General features: G+C 38.8%; 2 protein-coding genes across 7 annotated transcripts; one reads left to right on the top strand and one right to left on the bottom strand.

Moving 5' to 3' along the window:
• The first annotated feature begins 274 nt into the window (after nt 1-274).
• LOC109012373 (ABC transporter G family member 10) lies at nt 275-2,539 on the top strand. Its single transcript, XM_018993975.2, has one exon. The coding sequence runs from the start codon at nt 534-536 to the stop codon at nt 2,364-2,366; it is 1,833 nt and encodes a 610-aa protein (XP_018849520.1). The 5' UTR covers nt 275-533; the 3' UTR covers nt 2,367-2,539.
• Nucleotides 2,540-2,887: 348 nt separating this feature from the next.
• LOC109012384 (cold-responsive protein kinase 1-like) lies at nt 2,888-13,734 on the bottom strand. Of its 6 annotated transcripts, none has more exons than XM_035685521.1 (8): nt 13,573-13,734; nt 13,405-13,498; nt 12,767-12,865; nt 6,028-6,134; nt 5,566-5,776; nt 5,220-5,457; nt 4,955-5,105; nt 2,888-3,643 (listed from the first exon to the last, which is right to left on the bottom strand). In XM_035685521.1, the coding sequence occupies exons 2-8, from the start codon at nt 13,433-13,435 to the stop codon at nt 3,251-3,253; spliced, it is 1,230 nt and encodes a 409-aa protein (XP_035541414.1). In that variant the 5' UTR covers nt 13,436-13,498; nt 13,573-13,734; the 3' UTR covers nt 2,888-3,250. The 6 variants fall into 6 exon arrangements, with proteins under 6 accessions (XP_035541414.1, XP_018849531.1, XP_018849539.1 ...); XM_018993986.2 differs by having other exon boundaries at nt 6,028-6,143; nt 13,573-13,733; XM_018993994.2 differs by having other exon boundaries at nt 6,028-6,143; nt 13,405-13,476; nt 13,573-13,733.
• Between the last annotated feature and the right edge of the window lie 1,539 nt (nt 13,735-15,273).

Below are 15,273 nucleotides of genomic sequence, written 5' to 3'. Positions count from 1 at the left end.
ATAAGGTCCTATTGTTAGTAAAATCTGCCCTTGGATTAATTTGGAGCAAGAAATCTCCTACCTCTCTCCTCTTTGCAGTTTCCAACCTAACTGCCTGCTTAGTTGTGGGTTATGGTGGGGGAAGATGGTGTGGCAACCAACACCAACCCTGCTCAGTCAACGTTAGGTTTACCTGGAAAAGTGGAAAAGGCTTCCCAAGTAATTAGCCCCTCCTTTCTTTCTTCAGCTTTCTTGAAGCAGTCTTCCAAATGACGTTCCAAACCCCATCAGAAGTCCCATTTTGGAAAGTAAAATCAACTCAAGCCTGTGCTCATGTGCTGTCTAAGCCCATGCATGCCAAATATCTATATTGGCTTCTCAAGTTTTTTAACTTCCAACTTTGTAACACCTAGTTTGGTGTGTTAGCTCATCTTCTCTTCTTCTTCTTCTTCATCTTCTTCTTCATCTTCTTCTTCTTCTTCTTCGTCGTCTTCTTCTTCTTCACATTCCAACCTAATATTTTATATTTCCTTTCTTTCACTGTGTTTCTCTCGATGGAATTGCCAGTGAAGGGGCCGGTTTCCGGGAGCCGGAGAGTTCCATATGGAATAGAAACCAAAAATCTGTCCTACAAAATATGCGGTCGCCTTGATGAGTTGAGTGGAGTGTGTTGTTGTGGAACTCCAAAGAGACCTCCTAAATTCATTTTGAAGGAAGTAAATTGTGAAGCAAGGCCCGGGGAAATCACCGCGATAGCTGGTCCTAGCGGAGCTGGAAAAACCACTCTGCTAGAGACCCTTGCTGGAAAGATATCACCGAGGAAAGTGTCAGGTCAGGTATTGGTGAATGGTTGGGCTATGGACGCTAAACGTTTTATGAGAATATCAGGATATGTCACTCAAGATGATGCTTTGTTTCCCCTACTTACAGTAGAAGAAACACTCATGTACAGTGCTTTGCTGAGGCTAAAGGATGGGAAAAAGGAGGCTGCCATTAGAGTAAAAGAGCTAATGAAGGAGCTGGGGTTGGATCATGTTGCAGGTTCAAGGATCGGTGGTGGATCAAATCGAGGCATTTCGGGTGGGGAAAGGCGGAGAGTTTCTATTGGAGTCGATTTAGTTCATGACCCAGCTGTTATTTTGATTGATGAACCAACATCTGGATTGGATTCAGCCTCAGCCCTTCATGTGGTCTCATTGCTTAGAACAATGGTAGTAAGTCACGGTAAGACAATTGTTTTAACCATCCATCAACCTGGTTTTCGAATCCTTGAGCTGATTGATCGCATTGTTTTGCTTGCAAATGGATTTGTCATGCATAATGGATCACTGAACCTTCTTGAAGAAAGGCTTAGGTTTTCTGGCCATTTCCTTCCCCCGCATGTTAATGTGCTTGAATTCGCTATTGATGTCATAGAAAGCTTAGCTATTCAAACTTCAGACACTCCCAGCAACAGAAATATATTCGAAGATCAGAAAGATTTTGAAGAAAACAAGGATGAAGATCATCAAATGCGGAAGAGTGAATACTCTAGAAATGCTAGATTTGAGGAGGTTCTGATACTAGGACAGAGATTTTGCAACAACATATTCAGAACCAAGCAACTCTTTGCCACGAGAGTCATACAAGCTATAGTAGCTGGATTTGTACTCGGGACAATATTCCTGAAGGTTGGCAATGAGCAAGGGCGAGTAGCCTTGCAAGCCAGAATTGGGTTTTTCGCCTTCAGCCTCACCTTCTTGCTATCTTCCACAACTGAAGGACTGCCAATTTTCTTGCAAGAGAAAAGAATTTTGATGAATGAGACTTCAAGAGGAGCATACAGAGTATCTTCTTATGTGATCGCAAACACCCTAGTCTTTCTTCCTTTCCTTTTAATGGTTGGTCTTCTCTACACAATCCCAGTGTATTGGCTAGTCGGTTTAAGGAGGGAAATCAATGGATTCCTTTACTTTTCTCTGGTGGTTTGGATGGTTCTCTTGATGTCCAATTCTTTTGTAGCATGTTTCAGTGCCTTAGTTCCAAACTTCATCATGGGCAACTCTGTGATTTCAGGGTTAATGGGTTCTTTCTTTCTCTTTTCTGGGTATTTCATATCAAAGGAAAACATACCTAGTTACTGGATTTTCATGCATTATTTGAGTTTGTTCAAGTACCCGTTTGAGTGTTTCATGGTAAATGAGTATGGAGGAGAGCAAGGGAGGAGCAGGTGCGTGACATTTGTGGAGGGACAATGCAATTTGAACGCAAACGGGTTTCTAGGACAGCAAGGTCTTAAGGAGTCACAGAAATGGAGCAATTTAATCGTGATGTTGGGATTCATCATTGGGTATAGAGTGCTATCTTTTATCATTTTGTGGTGCAGATGTTACAAAACCAGAAACTAACAAGATGAACTTTACAAATCGTTTCAGTATTTTATTTATTTATATTATCCAAATAATGTATTATCTTTACATGTATTGTACGTTTATTTTCTTATAAGCTACTAAGTAAATAATGATTTGTACCTCACTTTGCACTTGAATGCCAATGTTACCATATCAATCAACTTTCTATTTCTACTGATGATCGTGTAGCCTAGTAATACTACTTCTCTTAAATTCGAGATTCGAGGTTCGAATCACGGTGGATACGGATTTACAAGGAAGAGTCTTTAGATAAGGAAAAAAATATCTCAGTTTATTGTTCATGCTTTCCCCTTCTGGGTAAGTGCCAAATTGAGAAATGTATTTCCCAACTTGCAAATTAATGAAGTTTAGAGAATCACAGTGCTCGCAACAGTTAGAGCCCAAATTGGCATAAGGTTAAAGAGGAGCATTCTCTCTCTCTTTTTTTTTTTTGATAGGTAAATATGGGAAATTAAAAGAGAAGAACATTTCTTAGAACAATAATTATGGATCACACTTATAGCACCTTGTCGAATTCATCTGACAGGTAATATATCACATTTCATTGAAGGTATTAACAACAAAGTATCCCTGGTTCTACAAGAGAGAAGGAATGGCAGAGGGGGAGGCTGTTGAATGCTCAGAACTCTCTCTTTGTAGACCAGAAAAAATAATACGTGTTCAACAATAAAAAGGGAAAATAATCTGATTGATGACAAAAAGATTTACCAAATTGGAACACCCACAAAAGAATTTACATTGTTGTTCAGTTTTACCTCTTTGAAGGTACTTTAATTGCTTTGATATTTGCTCAAAAGAAATCAAGATTAGAACCTTGAAAGCGCTGTCCAAACAAGATCTAAGAAACTGGTTTACCCTACTCACTCGGTTCGGTCGTATATTGAATTGAAGGTCATGGTAGCAACAGAGGAGGTTATGTTTCCATATGATGATGATGTATCTGGCTTTCCTAATCCTGAAGATTCTGCGTAAGATGTATTCTTCATTTTGGCATCATCTTCCTGGCCTCTGCCATCTTTTGAATCCATGAACTGAGCAATCAGGCCTGGTTTTGATATCTCCTCATCAATCAAATTCATTTCACCCAGTAGCATTTTAACTACCGTGGACATGGATGGTCGTAGCTTTGGGTTGTCTTGAGTGCAAAGAAGGCCAATCTTTAGAAATCTGCAAGCCTCCTCAACATTGAAATCATCACTCAATGATGCGTCCACCAATCTCAGCAATTCCCCTTTCTCATGTAGTTCCCATGCCTGCAATACAGATGTCTCTCAAGTGATAAGTTTGGCATGTTCTGGACACTTCCATGTTTTCTTTTTCTATTGCTTTCCTCATTTGTCTATTATGTTTCCAAATTTTATTAATCAAAATAATTCTTTACAATAGGACTCAGAAGATATTAAACCACTTAAACCATTGGTTGCTCTTCCTCACTTAGCAACAAAAATTGCCCTTCCTGATTTGCAATTCTTTAATAATAGGACTTCAAAGATATTAAACCACTGGTCGCTCTTCCCCACTTAGCAACAAAAATTGCCCTGCCTGATTTGTTCTCTTAACAACGACACAACGAGCTAACACTTCATCATGGTGCCCATTTCCTGATTAACTGAGAGCAACTAAACGACCAACACACCCATTTAGCAGTCTCATGGAGAGCTCAGAAATAATATTTCCTTTAGTTTTGAAAAATCTTTTTATTGCACAAAAGCAGGGGCAAAATTAAGAAGATTATTTTTTTATGTGTGGAGGGGGCAATCCACGAAAGTACATAAGCACGTAGATACTGATAGTCTCTCTCTCTATGGGTGCATGTGTGTGCATGCACAATTCTATAAAACAAAAACAAAAAGTCTTAAATTAATTCCATGATCAGTTAAGTTACCATACAAAGGTTATATATCTATAAAATCATCTTAGAAGAGAACTTTCCTTTTGAATGCATAAGTTTTCAAGTTTTTCAGTAGTAAGTCGTCAGACTTGTTTTTAAGGCAAAAACGAAAAGTTAAACAAGTCTGACTTGTTTATTGTAGCTAAAGCCTTTTCATTTTAGCATTGTAGGTATCAGAACTGCACAACTAAACCTAACAATGACAAACACTAACTGAAAATAAAGAGAGAGAAAAGAAAGCCGGTGGGATGGGGAAGGATTTGTGCAGTCATTAGATTTTTTCTTTTTGCTGTTTTGTGTTTGTTTTGAGACATACATGTTCAAGCTTCCACGAGACTTTGAGAACTTTGGGGAGCCCATATTAAAAAGCCTAGTATTCCGCATATGACTCAAACTTAATTTTGATTATTTCTCTAAACCAACTGGTAAAAAATCAAAAGGATTTATTTTGGGAAATAACTTGATAGCCTTAACTTGTTATGTTTTATTGGGAAAAGATATCTTCTTTTTCCTGGGAAAACTATACATTTGGATTTTTTAAGAGTGAGCTTACTCTTTGGTAGGCATATATTGTTTTACTCAGGTGTAGAAGTCCTAAATGGAGGTGTATGACTCCTTTAAGAATTCTTTCTATTTAATCAAATTAAAAAAAAAAAAACTCCAAATTCCTTACCCTTTGAAGTAGATATTGTTCTTCAGCCGGTAATCGCTTGTTTGTGTTGTTCCTCCCACTAACAATTTCTATGAGCAGAACACCAAAACTATAAATATCTGCTTTCCTTGTCACTTGACCTCGTATTGCGTATTCAGGTGCCAAATAACCTCTTCAGGAACCAAACAAGGACACTTGATCTTATGAATATAATATACCAAAAATGGATCAATTTGGCGAGAAATGAAGTGAAAAATCAAAATGAATATAACCTCTACAAACTTACGCTGTTCCAGCTACACGGGTACTAATATGGGTCAGGTTGGGTGAAATAAACTTTGCAAGACCAAAATCTGAAATTTTGGGTGTTAGGTCTTTATCAAGGAGAATATTGCTCGCTTTGATGTCCCTATGAATGATATGTGGTTGGACGTCTTCATGAAGGAATGCAAGCCCCTGTGCAACACCAATGCAAATTTTATGCCGTGTTTGCCAGTTGAATTGGATACTATTGTGGCCTCCGCCTAAAAATAGAAACAGAGACTAAGTCATTACCTGGAATATTAATGATTTTTTTTTGTAAGTACCAGGAATATTAATAAATTCCAATGAATAATAAGCAATTGAATTACCAAGAAGTGTTTGCGCAAGGCTATTGTTTTCAAGATAGCCATATACCAAAATCCTTTGGTTTCCTTCCGCACAGCAACCGTACAACTTAACCAGGTTGTCATGTTCAACTTCTGAGATCACATTTATTTCTGTCAAAAACTCCCGCACCCCTTGCCTGGAGTCAGTTGACAATACCTTTATAGCAGCCACACTACCATCTCTTAGCTTTCCCTGTTCAATTACAAAAGTTTTGGAAAAGGAAACCACTCATTAAATGAAAAAACCAGAAACATTTTGTACATAATAAAATGGTGATACAAGTATTTCTTAATAAAAATATTTTTTTTTATAAGTAACAAATTTCATTAATGAGAATAGGTATAACCCAAGTACACGGGGTATACAAGAGTTTACACCCAGTTACGAGGAAGTATTCCTTAATAAAAAATATAGAAACATAATCATATGCAATGTGGAATCACCTTATAGACAGAACCAAATCCTCCCTCCCCAATTTTATTGGCTGGACTGAAATTATTAGTTGCAACCCGCAATTCCTTGAAAGTGTACAGATTAACATTCTTGATGCCTGAAATATCTATAGACATGGAACCAATTAAAGCTTTAACATCAAAAAAAAAAAAAAAACGTTCCAAATGTATGCAAAGAATTGGCAGGATGTCCAACGGGTTCAGTTTTGAGAAAATCTATGCTCATGCTCAAGATACACAAAAGGCAGTCACAGTCTCCCTGCCGTGGTAATGTCACAGTCCAGCTTACAAGACTAAGTCCAGCTTACACCGACAGTAGGGTCTGGTCATAAGAAGTTGCATCAGTGTTCTCAACCTTGAGGACAAGGTTTTTTAAGGGGAAGAGATTGTTATGACCTCTTCTAGAGAAGGGTTTGGAAAAGGCAGGAAATGGAGGGAAACTCTAAACACAGTGTTTTGGAAGTATTTTCAGTTGCTGCCGTCTAAGTATGGAGTCTGTCGTTTATGCTTGTCGTTATTTCTAATTCTTGTTGTTGAGTCATTGTAATATTTCCTTTTAAGTAAGCAGTCAGTTACTTTACTTTACACATGTTGCAAGTTTATTAGATCAGTTAGTTATCCCTGCGTGGATATGAAGGGAAGCATAACACTGAGGAGGTATTGATGAATATTCTGGAAGATTTTACTTAGAGAATGTTGTAATGGAGGTTGGGTCCCTCGAAGAACCCGTAGCAATATACCAAGGCTCTACTGAGCTTTTTATCAAACATCCTATGTGCATTCTTATTCACTCATTCACCCAGTAGTCATTTACATTCACTGCATTCCTCATTACAAGCATTTCATATAACCATTTTTGGGTTCTTATCTACTCTTCCAGTGGGATTCATTACAGGTAATAAGAAATTTTGATTTTTAAACATTCAAAAGAAAAGCCTTAACTTCGCCCTGGGAAAAACTGAAGTCAAATATGAAGTTATCCAAAAGACCTATCAACGCCAATTGAGAGGCAGGTGATTTTAACAAATTACACACAAAAAATCTCCCTTAAGAATCTATATTAAGGCATAAAACTAGAACAAACTAAACAAATATAATCCAACTCGTCCAGTATCCCAGCAAGAAATATTTGAAGTAAAAACCACAACTTCTATTCCACACCCAACTAGAGAGCCAAACTCCCCATCCAATAAGGAAATTAGTCTATCTTGTCTGTGTCAATTGCTGTCCATAATCCTTCTTCTATTCTTCTTTCCTTATTTCACCTTTCCTTATTTTACTTAGGCCTGTACAGTTAGCATATTGACAGAGTATAGTTTCCATATAGGGCTAGACTGCTAGAATCATTCCTAAATTACTTTCTTTCCATGTATAATCTTGTAAAGTTGATATATAATGTACAGATCACAAAAAGGCCAATTGATTCGACCATTCACACAATATTCTGACATGGTATCAAGAGCCAACTGCTAATTATTGTTTTTCCTCGAATTTTTTTTCCTTCTCGGTTTCGGAGGTGCCTCTCGTGTGTTTCGGTCAGGTCTGTGTTGTCCTGTGGTGCACCCACAATTTCTTCTTCTCGGTTTTTCGTTGTTTTGTTTCTGTTTTGGGTTTATCGGCAATTCTGTGGCTTGGTGGCTGTCGGCACAGCCTTCCCTTGGTGGTTCCGGCATCTCTCTGTGCTGGTTACTCTTGGAACAGTAGTCTCGGAACAGTAGTCTGCAGTTATTTTCTGGGTTTCGGCTTTGTGGGTATTTTCTGGTGCTGTTTGCTTCTAGGCAGTTTCCTTTTTGGTTATTTCTTGTCTTGTTTTTTTACTTTATTTACTATGGACTCTACACCTGTGTGTGCCAAGTTTACAGGCAAAAATTACTCTACGTGGGCTTTTCAATTTGAACTTTTCCTCAAGGGAAAAGATCTTTGGGGTCATATTGATGGCAGGGATTGTGCACCCAATCCTGATAAATCCAAGGATTCAGCATCTTCTCCTTCATGGGCTGTGCTTGATGCTCGGATTATGTCTTGGCTCGGTTGAGCCACATATTGTCACCAACTTGAGGCCTCAACGCACCGCTCAATCCATGTGGAATTACTTAAAGAAAGTGTATCATCAAGATAACAATGCTCGTTGTTTTCAATTAGAACATGCGATTGCCACGTTTCAACATGACAATCGTTCCATCCAAGACTATTATTCGGCGTTTCTGACTCTTTGGAACAAATATTTTGATATGGTTACCACGGATGTTCCTGTTGCCTCTCTTTCTATTATTCAAAATCTTTCTATTATTCTTATGAAACTCTGCCCTGAATATGAATCTGTTCGCCCCTCTCTGCTGAATTGCTCTCATGTTCCTTCTCTTTATGTTTGTTTTGGTGAGTTATTTCGTGAAGAACAACATTTTAGTACTCATGTTACTCTGGAGCAATCTCATGGTAGTTCAAGGTCAGTCCCTGTGGCTTATGCTGCTCAACGACGAGGACTGCCTCTATAGTCTACCAACTTACAGTGTTTTTTGCTGCAAGGAATTTGGGCATATCGCTGCTAATTGTCCCAATAAATACTACTCTTATTGCAATAAAAATGTCACATTATCAAAGAATGTCGTATCCGCCCCCAAAATCGTCAGGCCCAAGCATTTCAGACTTTCGTTATTGTACCTTCAACAGTGACTTCTGCAGACCATGGCTCTTCTCCAGACTCTTTTGTTCCTGCACCTCCCACAGAGAATTATTGCACACCTGAAATGGTGCAACAGATGCTAATTTTGGCATTATTAGCAATGAGATTCCAAGGTAACCATTCTACTAAACTCTGATATGTGGACCGGGTGCCTCAGATCACATGACGCATAATGCCACAACTCTATGTCATGTTCGGCCCTACGCTGGCCAATCTGCAATTCAAACTGCCAATGACAGTTCCTTGCCAATCACTGCTGTCGGAGATGTCTCTTCTAAGTTCACTGATGTATTTCTTGCTCCTCAGCTTTCCACAAATCTTATTTCTGTTGGTCAGTTAGTTGATAACAATTATGCTGTTAATTTTTCTGGTGATGGTTGTGTTGTGCAGGACCAAGTAACGGGGAAGCCGATCGTGAAGGGACCTAAAGTGGGGCGCTTGTTTCCACTATTTTTGCATTTTCCAGCATTTTCTTCAGTTTCTCCTATTTTGTCTTTTGCTTGTAATAATATTCCAGATCTTAATATGGTGTGGCATCTTCGTTTAGGTCATCCCAATACTCATCTTATCTCATGTATTGAACTTTGGTTTACTTGGTAATAAAGAACGTTGTTCTTCCTCTCTTGAGTGTGCTTCTTGCAAACTTGGTAAAAGCAAAACTCTTCCCTTTCCTTTGCATGCTAGTCGAGCTTCTCACTGTTTTGATCTTATCCACAGTGATGTTTGGGGACCTTCCCCAGTTAGTTCACATGAAAAATTTAAATATTATGTGAACTTCATTGATGATCATAGCATATTTACTTGAGTATATTTTCTTTGCTCTAAATATGAGGGTTTTCATACTTTCACTATGTTTTTAGCACATGTTGAAAATCAATTTTCTGCTTCTATCAAGATATTACGTACAGATTCCAATGGCAAATATTTGTCTAATGAGTTTCAGGAATTCTTGGCTTCTAAAGTTATTATTCATCAACGTTCGTGTACAGTTACTCCATAACAAAATGGAGTAGCCAAACGCAAAATCGTCATCTTCTGGATGTGGTACGTACTCTCTTGTTAGAATCCTCTATTCCCTCTACGTTTTGGGTCGAGGCTATGAAAACTGGTACTCACTTGATTAATCGTTTACCTTCCCAAGTCTTACACATGAAGTCTCCCTATTTTCGCTTGTTTGCTAAGCAACCTAGTTATGATAATCTTTGTACCTTTGGTTGTGTATGCTTTGTTCATTTAAATCCTCATGAGCGACATAAATTATCTACTCAAGTTGTTCGATGTGCGTTCTTGGGATATAATATGTGACAAAAGGGCTTTGTTTGTTATGATCCTACATTACATCGTACACGTATTTCTAAGAATGTTATTTTCTTTAAAAATCGACGTTTCTTTCCTGTATCTTCTTTGCCCGCAGCTTCTACTATGATTTTCCCCTCCTTTGAGCAGCAATTCTCGGATCCTCATCCTATCAGCTCTCATTTTAAACCAGGTATTGTGTATACGAGACGTCCTCGCCCACAGTCTCTTCCGGTGGCTCCTCCGATTTCTGATCCCTCCACGCTCCAGATTCAGTCAATTACAGCATCTTTAGAGCCTTTGGTACGTCACTCTCCTCGAGTGTCTATACCCCCGGATAGGTATGGGTTTCCTTCTTCTAGCTCTGGCAATTTCATTTCAGCTCTTACTGCTGCATTGTCCAATTTTGATATTCTCACAAGTTGCCAAACACGAATGTTGGCGACAAGCCATGCAGGAAGAAATCACTGCTCTAGAAGCCAATCATGCCTAGGACGTTGAGTCCTATCCTCCCACCATAATTCCTCTAGGTTGCAAATGGGTTGACTTAGTCAAGATCCGATCTGATGAGAGTTTAGATCGGTGCAAAGCTCGGCTTGTTGCATTTGGGAATAATCAAGAATATGGTGTCAATTATGAAGAGATATTTGCACCTGTGACTAAGATGACTATTGTTCATACCATCCTCGCTCTTGCTGCTTCCAATAATTGGCCACTACATCAGATGGATGTCAAAAGTGCTTTTCTTTAAGAGGTTCTTTTGTATTATTGATCAAAGAATGGGCAAAAATGTCAATTACAAAATACATATGCCCTATCTAAGTAGGCGCATTAGAAACAAGGAAATCATAAAGGTCCATGCCATTAAAGTCTACAACAATGGCCCAAGTACAAAGAGTTCTAAAAAAGAAAACTTTTAGCTCCTCCATCGATCTCTTATTTTCACGAGGATCTTAAAGAGTGTATTTATATGAACCACCCCCAGGATTGTTTTCTTCTGCAACTTTGCATGTGTGTAAGCTTCTTCGCTCCCTTTATGATCTCAAACAAGCTCAAAGGACCTGGTTTGATAAATTTAGAACTACTTTATTATAATTTTCCTTCAAGCAGAGCAAATATGACACTTCCTTGTTTCTTCGAAAATCAGACTTGGGTATTGTTGTTCTTTTGGTTTATGTTGATGATATTGTGATCACTGATTCCGATTCTGCTTTACTTGGCCAGCTCAAGACTCATCTCTCTTAATCCTTTTATATGAAAGATCTTGGGCCTTTCACATATTTTCTTGGTCTTGAGGTGCATCGTAGTCCATCTGGTATTTCCCTCAACCAACAGAAGTATGCTAGTGACCTGGTGGCTATAGCCGGCTTGCAGGGGCTACCTCTATTGATACTCACATGGAATTAAATGTCAAGTTTTGCAAAGAGGAAGGTGACTTATTTGTTGATCCCAATTTATACCGGAAGTTGGTGGGTAGCCTTGTCTATCTCACCATTACTAGACCGGACATTTCCTTTGCAGTACAACAAGTCAGTCAATTTCTTCAGACTCCTCGTCATCTTCATTTGGCTGTTTTCTGTAGGATCATATGCTATGTTCAAGGCACTTCTGCCAATGGCTTATTCTTTCCTGTAGGCACTTTTCCTCATCTTACTGCTTATAGCGACGCTGATTGGGCTGGTTGTGCGGATACAAGTTGCTCCATCACTGGTTGGTGTGTGTTCTTAAGTGATGCGTTGATCTCCTGGAAGAATAAGAAGCAAAACAGAGTCTCTAAGTCATCTACAGAATCTAAGTACCGGGCGATGTCTCTTGCTTGTTCCAAAATTATTTGGCTTCGAGGTTTGCTTGCTGAGCTAGATTTTTCTGAGACCGATCATACACATCTACATGTTGATAATACGAGTGCTATTTATTCAGATCACGGCCAATCCTGTCTATCATGAGCGCACAAAGCATATTGAATTCGATTGTCACTCTATCCATGAAGCATTTGAAGCTCGTGTTATCACTCTTCCACATGTTTCCACTGAACTACAAATTGTTGATATCTTCACCAAAGCTCTCACTCACCATCGACATTGCTTCTTAAGTAGCAAATTGATGCCTGTTAATCAACCCGCATCAATTTGAGGGGGGCTGTCAATGATCCTTCTTCTATTCTTCTTTCCTTATTTCACTTGTCCTTAATTTACTTAGACTTGTACGATTAGCATATTGACAAAGTATAGTTTCCATATAGGGCTAGATTGCTAGAATCATTCATAAATTACTTTCTTTCCATGTATAGCTATCTTGTAAAGTTGATATATAATATACAAATCACAAAAAGGCCAATTGATTCGGCCATTCACACAATATTCTGACAGTCGATCTAGTTGAGACGGTTAGGGCTTTTCGAGATGTTCAAAAGAGGCCTAGTTATCTAGAAAGAATTTGAGAATAGCCAATTGAGTATCTGCATTGTAAAATAGCAGCCATTTGAGTTGTTTTCAAATATGAACTGGTTCAGAAAAGTGATATTTATAAGAAGATAGCATCTTCCCAATGTTATCTGTTGAGACAAGAAGGATCTAAAAATTTAATGAGTCTGTGACTTTCATGGTAGAGAGCAGCCAATCTAAGGTAAGGATTTTCTTTTCCTGATAAGTGTTGTCGGCAGTCGGCACGGACCAATTGAGCATCAGCCCTTATCAGCTGATAAATTAATTATACAAAAGAATAAAAGAATAAAGTTATTTTAATGTGTACCTTCATCATCACTAATCGTTTGTTTATCTGAGGAAGCTCTTTTTTTTCTAACAAAGAAAGAGAAACAAGGCATCGCCAGCTTCTTATGTTTATCAATACCTGCAATCAATCAAGCCCCTGCCTGTCAAGTTAAACCATTGAACATAAATCCATCATCACGTAATTTTAACTACCCAAAATCTTAGTCATGAACTCTGCTACAAGGATGAACAGGTAGGAACTGTAATAGTCGGTTGCTTATACAGAACAACTACACTCGTGTGATGCCCAGAATTTATAGTTAGGTGGCCCCAATTAACTTCTTTGATCTGCATATCTAACTAGCAGAGTGAAGTAAAGCATAGCTGCCCACAACATTGCAATTGGCCGCATCCTAAATACTGGTTAAATAATGTTGGGATTGCGATGCTCATCAATCTAAAGATATCATCCTTAATGACTATAACTTCGGTATCATGTATGATTGGCTTTAAAATTTTGTTCTCTAATGAAAGTTACTACACAAACAAATAAGCAGGCAGAGAAAATGATGTACAAGGAGGTGTCAACAAGCATAAAAAAATGAGTTCCTGGGAAGATTAAAGAAAGAACGATGGAAAGAAGGAAACCCAGGTTTTAAATCTTTGGTTTGGGCTCACCGTTTTCTGGAAAGAAAACTCGGTCTTTCATCTTGAATAGTCCCGTCCCACCCCAGTTTCTGAGAAAACAAACTGATAGAAGGCAATTTTCTCCCTAAATCAACAGATGAGATCCTAAATTACTGAGAATTCGTAGAAAGTCCAGATACGAACATTGAAGAAGCCTACCTTTATAATTGTCCTGCGGCTCCTGCCAACAATGTATTTGAGAGAGAGAGAGAGAGAGAGAGAGAGAGCGTCGGGTCTGTTGTAATTTTAGAGCTTGAATACTTCTTGCAGTTTCCGGTCCGGTACGTCGTTGGAGGACGGGATGGCAATGGACTAGTCAAATATCAATGCAAGTCTAAACTTTAGTTAGATGTGAGAAAAAATCTCTACATTGGACTAGCCAATGGTCCAAAGCTTAAGACTTGATGAATAGTAAATCTTAAGTCCTCTTCAAATATAACTAGTTACTATTCACAATAGAAAGTAATATTTAATTATTTCATCACTTTTCTCTCTCTTTAAATGGTAAAACATGCATAGCATGCACATTATTTCTATTGATTGATAGAGTAGACACATTATTTCTACAAAGCATGAAGATCTAAGAAATATATAAATTGTATTTGCAAAAAAAAATAAAAATAAATAAAAAATATTATATTATATTATTATCAGTTCTTCTACGCACAGTTGCCGAATGTAAACGGTGAGTAAACGGCATTTTTTTAATGCCACGTCGGCAGTAAATAAATAAATATAAAAAAAAGGCAAAAGCGGGAAAGGATATTGGAATTGGTGCTTTGCGAAGACGAAGAAGCTAGGGTTACCGGCTGTCTTCCTCCTCTGCTCATTCTTCTTCCTCTCCGGCTTCTTCGCCTCCACCCTCCTTTCTCTTCAGGTAGCTTTGTTCTGATTCTCTCCTATTTTTTGTTATTTTCTTTTATTTTTTTGTATTCAGTGGAAAGTATTTCACCTTTTCAATTCTTCCGCAGGATACTTCTACTGCTACGACGAGATCGACGCTGCAAGAATCTGTCAATGAGGGAATCGAATACAATTCGTTGACTCCTGGAGAGACCGGAGACAATTCTGTTACTTCAATTCCCTTTTAGGTGCTCGGTTTTGCTCTTTAGGCGATTCCTTTCTTTTTCGTTGTTCGGCTAATTGTGCAAACATGTTGTATTTTTCCTCAGTTTCTGAGGAAAAATATCTGAGTAATTTGTATTTTTAACTATTTTCTGTAATTTAAGAGATCACGAAGAATCAGTTTGCTTTCTTTAGAGGTCTCTTCCCTCTGCTCCACACAGGTGACGACGGGCAAAGTATAATCCCTAACTTAACAAGTGTATAATGCCTAAATGACCATGGCTACCCGTGTATATATATTTATAGATGCACTCGTTCTCTTCGTCTCACTCACACTCTTATAGTCAGTCATCTCACTCTCAAATTTCTGTATTGGCTCGCTTAAGCTTTCCTTCATTAATGGCAATGCTGGTAGCATTTTCTATGGCCTCCACCATGGCATAGCCCCCGACGTCGTCTCCCTCAAAATCCCCACTAGCGAGTCCACCAACGAAAGTCCATGCTCCTGCGCAGTCTTTGGCAGCTACGACTCCAGCATCTGCACTGTCTCCTGTGAAGACTCCGCCGACGAGTGCTCCGTCCCCGACAGTGGTGACCTCTCTGCCATCGCCTTCCCCTGTTTCTCTTGAGGCTTCGGAGAGCCCTCCTGCGTCAATTGTTGCTACACCTTCGAAAGCTCCTAGGCTGGCAGAGAACAGCGCGATTTTGAGTAGAGTCGGGTTCGCTGGATCTCTGGGCGTCGGAGTATTCGCAGTAGCAGCTGCTTTTTTGAAACCACTGTGGGTTTTGTTTTAG

The sequence above is a fragment of the Juglans regia genome, chromosome 2, assembly GCF_001411555.2.
Source record: "Juglans regia cultivar Chandler chromosome 2, Walnut 2.0, whole genome shotgun sequence".
NCBI lineage: Eukaryota > Viridiplantae > Streptophyta > Magnoliopsida > Fagales > Juglandaceae > Juglans > Juglans regia.
The sequence above is the reverse complement of the archived record's forward strand: the minus strand, read 5'-3'. Positions and strand labels throughout refer to the sequence as shown.

Bases quoted from the DNA above. Each gene is read 5' to 3' on its own strand.
- LOC109012373 (XM_018993975.2), top strand. From the start codon at position 534: ATGGAATTGCCAGTGAAGGGGCCGGTTTCCGGGAGCCGGAGAGTTCCA.
- LOC109012384 (XM_018993986.2), bottom strand. From the start codon at position 13,435: ATGAAAGACCGAGTTTTCTTTCCAGAAAACG. The intron at 12,866-13,404 runs GTGAGCCCAAAC...GATTGATTGCAG, and splicing joins AGTTTTCTTTCCAGAAAACG to GTATTGATAAACATAAGAAG. The intron at 6,144-12,766 runs GTACACATTAAA...CCATGTCTATAG, and splicing joins AACGATTAGTGATGATGAAG to ATATTTCAGGCATCAAGAAT.